This window comes from Gracilinanus agilis, chromosome 3 (genome assembly GCF_016433145.1).
Source record: "Gracilinanus agilis isolate LMUSP501 chromosome 3, AgileGrace, whole genome shotgun sequence".
NCBI classification, from domain to species: Eukaryota; Metazoa; Chordata; class Mammalia; order Didelphimorphia; family Didelphidae; genus Gracilinanus; species Gracilinanus agilis.
The window spans coordinates 236,213,339-236,226,092 of NC_058132.1; the positions used below are offsets into that span (position 1 = coordinate 236,213,339).

The following is a 12,754-nucleotide window of genomic DNA, read 5'->3' on the forward strand; positions in this document are numbered from 1 at the left end:
TTGATAGAGTAGTGGATAAAGAGGACTCAAGAAAGATGGGTAGAGATCAACTTGTTTACGAAGGGATCAAGATAGAGAAGGAAGGAAAATGTTCCCAGTGCCCAGGTGATAGCTTGGGAAAGAAATGAATGATAGAAAGATTGAAAGTACAGGTAAAGATAAACAACAGGGTTTGGGATAGATGAGGTGGAGTACAGGAGTGCGTTCTAAGCATAGGGGACTATTTGTAGGAACAGAATAGAATGTAGAATGCTTTGTATCTGAAGGCAACTTTATTATGTAGGCAGTACATATTTTATTATCTTCATTTTTCAGATAGAGAACTGAGGCTCAGTTGTTTTATTTTTTAAAACCCTTACCTTCTGTCTTAGAATCAATACTTGGTATTGGTTTTAAGGCAGAAGAGTGGTAAGGGCTAGGCAGTGCGAGTTAAGGGACTTGCCCAGGGTCACCTAGCTAGCTAGGAAGTGTCTGAGGTCACATTTGAACTCGGGACCTCCCATGTCTGGGTCTGACTCTCAATCCACTGAGAGGCTCAGTTTTAAGTGAAAGAACTAGCATTCAAACCCAGCTCTTCTCAATGCCATGAAATGTAAGAGCAGTTTGAGATTAATACTGGATAAAGGTAGGTTTTATAGAGGCCATGACAACTGACCTAAGTGTTTTAGATTGGATAGTTTTTCGGTGAGGATATATTCCAAACTTAGGAAATGTTATTAGTAAGAGGAGAAAAGATTCAAAAGATTCATAGGTTCATAGAGTTAGGACTAGAAAGGGTATTAATTTTAAAAGTGAGGAAGTTGAGGTCTAGAAAGACTAAAGTAATATACATATATATGTAAATATATATATAGAGAGAGTGAGAGCATATATATATATATGTATATGTATATGTATATGAACATGTATATGTATATGTACATATAGTTTCAAATGCCCAAGGTTACATAAGTAATGTCAAAGACAGGATTTAGCTATTATACTGTACTAGAAAACGGTACTATCCAGTTTGGCAAGAGTATAGAGTACATGAAAGGGAAGCAGTGAGAATACTCCTGGAAGGTGGTTTAGAGCCAGATTTTAGCGGATCTTTCAGAAGCTTAGAGAGTCTGAACACTTTTTTTTTTTTTTTGCCCAAAATATTTTTTATTATACATGTTAAAGAAAAAAATTATTTCCATTCCAGAAATAGCACTTTAAAAAAGTCCCCAAGGGGGCAGCTGGGTGGCTCAGTGGGTTGAGAGCAAGGCCTATAGATGGGGTTCTAGGGTTCAAATCTGGCCTCAGACACTTCCTAGTTGTGTGACCCTGGGAAAGTCATTTAACCCCCATTGCCTAGCCCTTACTGCTCTTCTGCCTTGGAACCACTACATAGTATTGATTTCTAAGATGGAAGGTAAGGGTTTAAAAAAAGCAAATCCCCAAATTCTACTTCCATTGCTATCCTCCACTTTCTACTTCCCATCTACTCCAAAACCAAATAAAACTGCTCAAGCTCCACTTACAGCTAACTAGGTATTGGTGAATTTCCCAAGGGGAAGGGAAATTTATATTGGAGCCCCTGGAATCTTCCTACTACATAAATCTACAAATAAAAGCAGTTATATAGAAGTAGAAACAAATGGAAATAGTCGCTCACCAGGGGATTTTTGGCAGGACAGGAATCCCCAGGATAGGAAGCCAGAAATGGAATATTAAGGGAATGAGAATTGTGCAGGGTAAGAGTGAGACAGCCAAGGAACAGGGAAGAAAGGAGAATAACAAGCAGAACAGGTTTGTATTTTTATACACCCATAGTTAAAACTTTTATCAAGATCTTACGGGGGCAGCTGGGTAGCTCAGTGGATTAAGAGTCAGGCCCAGAGATGGGAAGTCCTGGGTTCAAATATGGCCTCAGACACTTCCTAGCTGTGTGACCCTGGGCAAATCACTTAATCTCCATTGCCTAGCCCTCATCACTTTTCTGCCTTAGAACCAATACTCAGTATTGATTCTAAGATGGAAGGTAAGGGATTTTAAAAAAAAAAAATAAAGATCTTACTAATACCTTGAGCTGCCCCAGTGGGTGAAATAAGTCACTCACAAAATTGAGACTTGTTCATGTTGAACCCCTAGAGTGAATGAGCAGCTCTATCTCCCATCTCTTGACTCTTCTGCGGTCCAAAAGCAGGTTCCTCCCCAGCAATTTTTTATCTCTATATCTATATCTATATCTATATCTATATCTATATCTATATCTATGTCTATGTCTATATCTATGTCTATGTCTATATCTATATCTATATCTATATCTATATCTATATCTATATCTATATATCTAATTTAAATTATAAATATAAATCTCCCCCTTCCCCCTTCTTCCATAGTATCTCTTTTTAATATTTTTTGCCATCAGGGTTAGCATCTGCTTTTCTTTTACATTTTTCCCCTTTATTTTTTCTACCCTTGTCCTAATAATACACACAACTTTTTAAAAAAATTTAATTTTTAAATATTTTTCCATGTTTACATGATTCATTTTCTTTGCCTCCCCCCTCCCAGAGCTGATTAGCAATTCCACTGTTGTATAAAATGTTATCCCTTGATACCTATTTCCATATTATTCATTTTTACCAAAGAGCAATTTTTTAAAAGCCTAAACCTCAAATCTTATACCCATATATACACACACCTTTTTTTGAGGGTGGTGTTCATTGAAAACCTTTCAACAAGAATTATAATCAAACCTGTATATCAGGAGCATTATGGAATATCCACTGGCATAAACAGAGTAGTCTTAGTAATTTTTTTTCCTGTGAACAGTCAATAAGTAAGTACTTCATATATATATATATATAAGTACTTTATAGCTATTGTTTCATTTAATCCTTATACCAACCCAAAAGACAGGTGCTATTATAATTTTTTCAGTTTTATAGCTGTGGAAACAGATAGGCAGCAAAGTTAAGTGCCTCTGCCCAGGGTCACACAGCTAGTAACTATGTGAGGCAGTATTTGAATTCATGTCTTTTGACTCCTAGCCCAGTGTTCTGTCCACTGTGCCACATAGCCCAGGGATTACAAAGCCATAAATGAAATACCCCTTGCTTCTTCAGGAGATTACATTCTATGAAGGGAAACATGCGTTAAATATAACAAAATAAATACAAGGTAATTCAGAGATGTAGCATTACATCTGGGAGTGGGGATTAGGAAAAACTAAGTATAGTGTGATGCTTGAACTTTGAAGGAAATTAGGAATTTGAAGAGACAAAGGAAAATACAGAGTGCATTTGAGGCATGGAGAGCAGCTTTGCACAAGTGGCTAAGGCCCAAAGATGGCACGTGTATCTTATATACAGAAAATAAAGTAGACCGGTTTGGCTAAATCAAAGAACACTTGAAGGGAAATAATTTATAATAGAACTGAAAAGGTAGGATAGAAACAAGTTATATAGGGCTTTAAATGCTAAATACAGGCATATATGATTCTAGAAGCAATGGGAAGCCTCTGGTTTTAGTTGAGTAGGAGAGTAAAATTAACAGCTATATAGAGGATGAATTGGAATGGGGAAAGAATTAAAATTGGGAGACCACTAGTGCTATCTCAGAAATAAGGGCTGTGTGAGGAGAGAGAATGGGATGGGTATGAGAGGTGATATGGAGCTATGTTTATACTATATTTTAATAACTGTTGTATTTGTGTGGTGAAGGAAAATGAGAAGAGGAAGAGTTTGAGGTTATAAATGCTTTTTCTTGGAAAGATGATGGTACACTGAGCAGAAATAGGGCAGAGGGGTGGATTTGAGGAGGATGTAATGAATTCTGTTTTTCTTTATATTAAGTTTGATATGCTGTTAGACATATAGATAGGAATGTTCAGTGGGCAGTTAGTGATATGAGAGACATTTGTATAGAGATGACATTTAAATATCTGATGAAGTTACAGAAAGATAGTGTAGAAAAAGAAGGAAGAATAAAACCTTAGTCAGAGAGTTAAGGTACAGTCACATTTCACCCACATATAAGGGGATGGAATATGTATGAAGATCTGGCAATGGTGATTAAGAAGGCAGATAGCAGAACCAGGAGAAAGCAGTGTCATAAAAACCCTAAAAGAGGTTAGCCAAGAAAAGAATATAAACACAAATTGAGGTAATTAAATAGGAAAATATTGCTTTCTAGAGAAGTTATCTTATTGCTTGTTCATGTCACCACATTTGTTTTGGCTTTAAAATTTATTTTTAATTTTTTTGTGTGTGTTTAACTTGATTGGCCTCTTAATTTATATATGCTATAATTAAGATATAAAATCACAGATTGAAAAGGAACTCCAATGCTATGTAGTCTAATCTCTTCCTGCTCAAGAAGTCTTTTGAAAAGATTGTGAACAAAATACACCTTAAATGAAAATACTTGTATTCTTTTTTTTTTTTTTTTTTACTTGTATTCTTTTATGTTATGGAAAACCATTTTGACCCTTTAAAAATCTCTTTTCAGAGAATAGTACTTTATAAAATCATGTTAGTGGAAATTAGATAATTATGGTATAGCTTTTAAGTGCTAGATATTAAGAGATACAAGATAATATGTCTGTCCTCTGTAGTCTGTGGGAGCTTTAAATTCACCATCCTTCTTTACCCAGAAATTCTATCATTCAAACTATTTCTTAAAGGAAATGTATGTCTAAAAACACTTATATATTTTGTTTTGACAGAGACATCATATTGGGGATCGTAGTCTTTCATTATGTAACATGTTCTTGGATGAAATGGCTAAGCAAGCTAGAAATCTCATTACAGATATTTGCACAGAACAGTGTACCCTTAGTGACCAGGTAAGAATTTAATTTTTCCCTATAATACGAATAGAAACTGTTTTTGAAGGTAGAAAAATGTGGCTGCTGTTCAGAAATTGAGTCACATTTTGACTTTTGATTCTGGTTTAATTTTCTATTTTTCAAATTAATATGGTTTTATGGATGTTGGAATATGGAAAGAGGAAAGAAGAAAGAACATTAACAATTACAATAAATTTCCTACAGAAGTTTAAACAATATAAATCAACTTTCATAATAAGGCGTCCCCCAAAACTTAAGAAATACCCTACATAATAGCAAGCACTCAACTTACCATGTTGAGAAAAATGGCAGCTAATTTAAAATATTAATTCAGTTATAAAATCTTAAAAAGAAAGATGTTGGGAAGATTATGAACAGTGTCACTTCACAAAACAGTGAAGAGGAGGGGAAACAACTTAAAGCTTGTAAAACTAAGTGGTCTTTTGAAGGGATAAAGCTAGAAAGAGAAGAATAAATGATAGAAAAAATCTGTAGTGATTTATTTTATAAGACTCACCATCAAGGACAGTGGAAGAGGCCACAATAGAACTCTTAGTATCAAAGTCCTGAATGGAACAAAGATAAGGAAAAGTAGCTGGACTAGAATAAGGATATACAGAGAAAGTCATCTAGAAGTGACAGAATTTTGGGAGCATTGAATTGATTCTCAGAGTTTCTGAAGGATGGGAAGATACCAAAAACATGGGAGAAAAGTCTCAGTTCTTATTGTTAACCAAGAAAAAAAATGTCTGCCTTCCCATCTGTATACAGTTTTCATAAGCCTAATCTGCAATGCATGGAGTACATCTCTGCTGAAGATATTAGAAGGGAATGTGGAATTAAACCTTCCACATCAAGGAGATCATAGATCCATTTCAGTGTATTTCAACCAAAATATGTTATATTATACATTCATAAAAAGTAAAATATACAGAAAGGTCAGGGAAAGAAGAGAAGATATCAGAAAGAATGGTGAAAATGTTCATGAGAATCTTATCTGGGAGAAAATGATTTTCAAGCAAAGAAGCAGTGAGGGGTATAAGAGATCTGTTGACCAAAACTGATGTCATTGAAAGAAGCAAGATAATGACTGCTGACATTTGTACAGCATTTTAAGATTTGCTTTACCTCTTTTGATTCACATAACTTCTTTGTAAGGTAGGTAATAATAATAGTTAACATTTTTACAGTGCTACTGTGTGGCAAGCACTATGCTAAATGCTTTGCAATTTCAGTTTCTTCATCTATAAGAAGAGGGAGCTTTGGCTAGATGACTTCTTCAGTCTTTCCAACTTTAACTCTATGATCTCAGAGGGTATGTAGGGTTATTTGCCATTACACTACAGAGTCACTTTAGCTTTTCTAAATATCAGAAATAAGTATGATATAACAGAAGTGCTTAGGCTTAGGAATCAGAAAAAGCCTGGCATTGTGGGCCAAGGTAGTAATGGAATTTGGGAAGTATTAGTTAACTTCTTATACTCCCACACTACCAGCTGAGACTATTTTGAACAAGAAAATTGATATAGGACTTAACTGTGGACCTTTAGAATTTAAAGTGGTAGCCCATTTCAAGAGAAAATAAGAGAAAATTTTTAGGATCCTGAGAGGATACTCCTGGATGAATGCTTTTTAATTACCTGGAGAATTATACCTACTTGATAACAATGACATTTTTTTTTTAACCCTTACGTTCCATTTTAGAATCAATACTGAATACCTTATGCAGCTCTAGAACCAATGTGGGGGCCATATCTTCCTCCAGGCTGTGCTGAAACCTGCCTCAAATTAGTAGGGCAATAGCCTGGGTGCAGTGGAGGCTGCCTGAGCCTGGAGAAGGACCTGAACCAGGCCCTCCTGAAGTGGTATGCTCTGGACTCTAACCAAGGGAATCCATAACTTTTCTACTAAAGTGAGAGCTACTATCTGGGCAAGGAGGAGAAGCCACTGAAGCTCCTCTTTTGATTACCTGACCTCCTTGTGTCCAGCAAGTCTAAGCTGGGCTGGGCAAGAAATTTTTCAAGAGACTGAGCCTAAAGCATAGTTAGAGAAGACAGCCACTCCCTGACTCAGCAGGCAGTCCAGGCCTAAAACAGGATTTTGTGTCCCTAATAAAGCTTGTTCCCTTGTGTGCCACTGGGGAAAAAAGAAGAAAACGATAATACCCATTGTTAGGTTGTAGTGCTTCTATCTTTGCCCAGTTGGACTATGTGTATTTGTGTTTGATTTGTGTACTATCTATTAGGAAGGGCATTTTAGAGGAGAGCAGTTGGGAGGGTCAGGGGCTTTGAGATTTGGGTAAAGGAATCAGTGATGTTAATCATGGTTAAGGGAACACTTGGAAGAAACGTGATAGCTCCCTTCAAGGTTTAAAGGGCTGTTATATAGAAGAAATATTAGACTTGTCTGGCTTGGCCTAAGAGAGTATTAGAATTGGGGTAGAAGGGATTTAATCTTAACCCTGATGTACTTCTAATCTCAAGAGAGAGAAAAAGAAACTGGAAAAATTAGCTGGGGGAGAGGGGTTTATAGTGTCAACTTGCCTTTTCTTTTTTTCTTGGGACTTAAATTCCCAAATCTCACCTTTGATAGTAATCTTATATGCAACTCACTTTGAAGTGACTTCAAAATTTATCTTTTCTTTCTCTCTGACTCTGTCTGAAATATATGTGAAGTGTTAAAGTAGTGAGAGATCATTAAGAGAAATGAAATTGAGATACATTGATTCTGGTTAATTTTTCCACTGTTTTCTTTTTGTTCAACTTTGTGTTAAGAATAGGATAGAAAATCTCAGAATGTGAAAATTATCAAGGTGACAGCACACTAGTAGAGTAAAAATTTCAGGGTTGAGGGGGCAGGGGGAAATAAGCCAACAAATTTAGTATTTAAAGTGGTAGCCCATTTTAAGAGAAAACACCACATTAGTCAGAAATAGGCTGCCATTCAGTATAGACATTCTTTTAAAACACCATTAAAAGAAAAAAATGTTTTTTATGTTTTCTTGTAATATGCTTTTAATCATAAATATGTGCTGAACTTCATTTATTGAAAAGAAATTTTTCTATATTTTTTTAATATAGTTGCTGCCAAAACATTGTGCCAAAACCATCAGTCAGGCAGTCAACAAAAAATCAAAAAAACAGACTGGAAAGAAAGGGGAGCCTGAAAGGGAGAAACCAGGAGTTGAGAGCATGAGAAAAAACAGGCTGGTGGTAACCAAGTAAGCTATATGCTTTTAATTCCATAATCTTTTACAATGAATAGGTTTATATATGACCTAGTACTAGAGGATTATCACCATCTAGGAATTTTTCATTTCTGCTAATTATTTCTTTTTCTTCTTTGGTTGGGGTAATTTATTATTGCATTTTGCAGATTGATAAGGAGTCAAATCTGTTTAAATTGTAATTCTTGCCATTTTTTTGCTATAAATCTGGCTACTCACAGTGACTCCTTTATCTCCTTTTAATCTTTTGTTGTGTATTTTAAATAAAACATCTAATAATACATGATACCATATTTACATATTAATGAGTGACTTAGACTTAGAGGAACACTACTAAGTGGTCCATAGGTATATAATTTCCTATCAATTTTATTGAAAAATCAAAAGTCATTTGTGGCTGCAGCATGTTTTATCATATGAAAACATCACTTTTATTTTCTCTTAACTTTGGTTTTAAGCTTGGTAAATGGCAAAGGTTTTTTTGGTTTTTGTTTAGGAATGGTGAATGATTTTCTATAACATTAAAATTTTTTTTTTGTTTCTGTTGTTCATGTGTGTCCTACTCTTCATGACTTCATGGACTATAGTATACCAGTACTGTCTGTGGGGTTTTCTTGGCAAAGATACTAGAATGGTTGCCATTTCTTTCTCCAGTTAATTAAGGCAAAAAGAGAGACATTTAGTGACTTGCTCAGGTCTGTAAGTGTCTGAGGTCAAATTTGAACTCAAGTCTTCTGACCTCAAGACCAGTACTCTAGCCACTAAATCACCAAGCTGCCAATTTTTTTTTTTTTTTTTGGAAAAATTGGGGAAAAAAAATTTTAAATTAAAAATTTTTTTTCAATTAAGCATTTAATTCTCTCCCTTTCTCCTACCCATCATTCAGAAAGGAAACACACACACACACGCACACATGCACGCAAAACTTTTGTATTCATAGTCATCCAAAATAAAATCCCCCTTTAACCACGTCCAAAAGGGTATGTTTCATTTTGTATTTTATATGATCTAAAAGTAAAACTCAAACCATGGAAAATTTTATAGATAATTCATTATGAAAAAACCTTTAGCTTTTTAATTTACCAAAAATGGTGGAGAAAGTGTAACTGCAAGTGGAAATGGTAGTAATTTACTTACAAATGGAATTAGCAAACTTTTTTCTTCAGAGAATCAATTCAGTAGTATTATTTGACTGTATATAGAGGCAAAGGAATATTCTTAAATTTAGAAATAAATTTTGTATTGTACTTGATTTCTCAGAAAGCCTTAATGCACCTAATTTAGATCTAGGGGAATTACCATGAGGGATTTTTCAATGTTGGGATTCTTATAGAAAGATAATATCTTAAATCTGGTGGTTTAAAAAATGAATTTATTTCTTCACTTGTTGTTTAATGTTTTACTTACAATTTTTCCCTGTCTCTATTTCAGCCTTGATAAATTGCACACTGCACTTTCTGAACTTTGTTTCTCTATAAATTATGTTCCAAACATGGCAGTTTGGGAACACACCTTTACTCCAAGAGAATATTTGACTTCTCATCTGGAAATTCGCTTTACCAAGTAAGATATGAAATATATTTTTATTCTAAGTAGAGATTTTATTTTATTGACTTAGCATCCCTATTATGTTTTCTTTTCAGAACTTGGGAGCACAAATAATAGAATTTTTATTTTTGGATACATCTTAACTAGAGAACAAATATGATTGTAAATACTTTCAGGAAAATATCATTACATTCAGTCTATAAACATTTAAAAAATACTGTGTGCTGGACACTTAACTTATTGTTGTTGTTCAGTTGTTTTAGGCATTTCCAGTTCTTCATGACCCTTCATGACCCTATTTTGTTGTTTTCTCAGAGTGGCTTGCCATTTCTTTCTCTTTTTACAGATGAGGAAAGAGAGGCAAGCAGGGTTAAGTGACTTTTTTAGTGTCATATGATATCTGAGTATGTAGTATCTGAGGTCATATTTAACTAAAGAAATGAGTCTTCCTGAATCCAGGGTGTCAGTGACTCCCAGGAAAATTGTATAACATATTAATGAAGCAAATAACTAGAAAAAGATGTAGAAATCACAAGATGGTATAATTTCATCAAGCATAAATTCTCTACCTCTAAAAATTTTTTGTATTCTTCAAAACTCAATTCAATTTCCAACTCCTTGTGAAATCTTGCCTGTTTATCTTCTTTGAAAATTATGTTGTTTTTATTCTTCTGTATGATATTTTTGTATTTTTCATAGTATTTTCTTCAATATGATATAAGCTCCTTGAGTTTATGACCTGTGAATTTTGTCTTCTTAGCCCTAAACATAGCATATAGTCATTGCTTAAGGGCTTGTAGATTGATTACACTGTAAATCTGAAGAATGCTATAAATTTCATTTAAATAGATTTTAGGAAAATATTTCTTAATTATCTTGTGCTATTCTTATGGAAAAGATTTAGCTATAGGCTATATTATGTTTTATACTTATGTATATATATGAAAAGAGAGACCTATTTTTAATATATATATGTATACTTATGGATTTGAAAGTGGTTGAATAGCTGGTTTCTAAGAGTATTTATTAGTTTTTCATTGTTTTCCATACTATCTTAAATCTCAGAGTTTTCCATTATCATTTCTATAAGAGCTGCTTCCCAGATCAACCTGATTTTATTCTCATTTCTGCTCACTGGTGGATGCCCCATAAACATCTCAAATTCAGCATGTCTAAAATAGATGTCATTATTTTCCCTTCTTAGTTAACCTTCTTAGTTAAAACAGGTTTGCAACCTTGACTTCATCTTCATCTCCTCACCCCACTTAGCCAATCAGTTCCTAAATTGTGCTGTTTATTCCACTGCCACATCTCTCTCACCTGACCCTTTCTCTATTCACAAAGCCACTACCTCCACCAAATCTCCTCTGTCTTCACAAAATCCCTCTTATATATTCCCTTTTCACTAATCACCTAGCCACCACCTTTGTTCAGAAATTCATCACTTCTCATATCAACTTTTGTTATAACTTTCCAGTTTACCTCCCTGCTCTATGTTTCTCTCTTTCTTATTATATTTCCACTAATCTTCCAAAGTGATTTTCCTAAAACGAAGGTGTGATTATGTTAGCCCTACTGCTCCCTTCCCCATTTGATAAATTTTATTACCTTTCTGTTACCTCTAGAATTAAATATAAATCTTAGTTTGATATTTAAAATCCTTTACAACCTGATCCCTTCCTATCTTTCCAGTTTTCTTATATATTTCTCCCCTTCATACACTGTACAACTCAACTCTACTCACCTATATGTTATTTCTAACAAATGAAATTCCATCTCCCATTTCTTTACCTTTGCCATCACTTTCTTCCTTTCCTTCCTCCTTAGTAATAACCAGCCACCTTAAATAAATAAGTCCAAATACCACCATCTTCTATAAATATCAGAACCTCTTATCGACAGTGATATGCTAACAGAGCTGAGAACACAATGACTAGCACATGATAAGATGCTTAAATGTTTATTGAATGAACACAAAAGAAATATAAGAATATATAAGTTGTCAGAAAATGAGCTAGAAATTTTAATAACCCAAACTTAGAAAGGAAACAGAACTTGGTGTAAAGGAAATACCACAGAAAAAAAATTCCTGGTCCAAAAGAATTCATAGGAGAATTCTATCAAATTTTCAAGAACAGTTAGTACCAGTGCTATACAAAATATTCTCAAAAATTGAAAAATAAACACTCTACCTGGAATCTTTTATGAAACTAATATAATCCTACTAATACCTAAAAACACAAAAGTAAAACTATAGGTCATCACCAATAGGTAAGGGAATAAGCATTTTTATAGGGCCTACTACATTCCAGGCACTTTACAATTATTATGACATTTAATCCTCAGAGCAACCTCTCAAGACAGGAACAGTTTTTATTTTTATTTTATAGTTGAGAAAACTGAGGTTAACAAAGGTTGTAAACTTTCTCAGCATCATAAAACTAATAAATGTCTGAGGCTGGATTTAAACTCAGATCTTTCTCTAGGCCCAGCACTATCATTGTGCAACTTAACTGCCTCAGTTAATATTAATTGAACTCTTAATTCAGAAATTTGAAAAAAAATCCCATTAAATAGACTATAGCAATTTATCCAAGAAATCATTCATTATGACCAAGTTGGATTTTTACTAGGAATGCAAAGATAGTTCAACATAGTTCCAACTCTGAAATTTTGTGAGATAATCTTTTCCTGGATCTCCTTAATCAAAATCCTTCTTAATCTTGGAATCTGAAAGTTTCTATTCCTCCAGCTAGTTTTCAAGAAGCGTCTCCTATACTTCATGCCAACACATTAGAGTAAGCCTTTAGAGAAGGATCCTTATAAGAAAATCAGTTATGTTTTAAATGAATATAAAGAAATCAAATACTGAAAACTAGCTTCTTCAGAGTACCCAAAGTAATAAAAAAAGAGATTCAGTGTTATTCAAAAGTTATTTTTCCGGGGCAGCTTTCCTAGGTTCAAATCTGGCCTCAGACACTTACCAGCTGTGTGACCCTGGGCAAGTCACTTGACCCCCATTGCCCACCCTTACCACTCTTCCACCTAGGAGCCAATACACAGAAGTTAAGGGTTTAAAAAAAAAGTTATTTTTCCTTATAATCCTAATAGTACTGTGTAAATAATTTCAGCATCACATTAGTAAAAGACATGACAGGAAA

At 34.2% G+C, this 12,754-nt stretch overlaps 1 protein-coding gene across 4 annotated transcripts in view; it reads left to right on the forward strand.

Moving 5' to 3' along the window:
- Positions 1–12,754, forward strand: part of NCKAP1 (NCK associated protein 1) — a 129,076-nt gene that overhangs the window by 87,787 nt on the left and 28,535 nt on the right. For all 4 annotated transcript variants that reach the window (XM_044669728.1, XM_044669730.1, XM_044669727.1 and 1 more), the window contains 3 exons: positions 4,697–4,816; positions 7,900–8,039; positions 9,477–9,608. In XM_044669728.1, the coding sequence (XP_044525663.1) occupies positions 4,697–4,816; positions 7,900–8,039; positions 9,477–9,608 (392 nt within the window). The remainder of the gene's footprint in view (positions 1–4,696; positions 4,817–7,899; positions 8,040–9,476; positions 9,609–12,754) is intronic.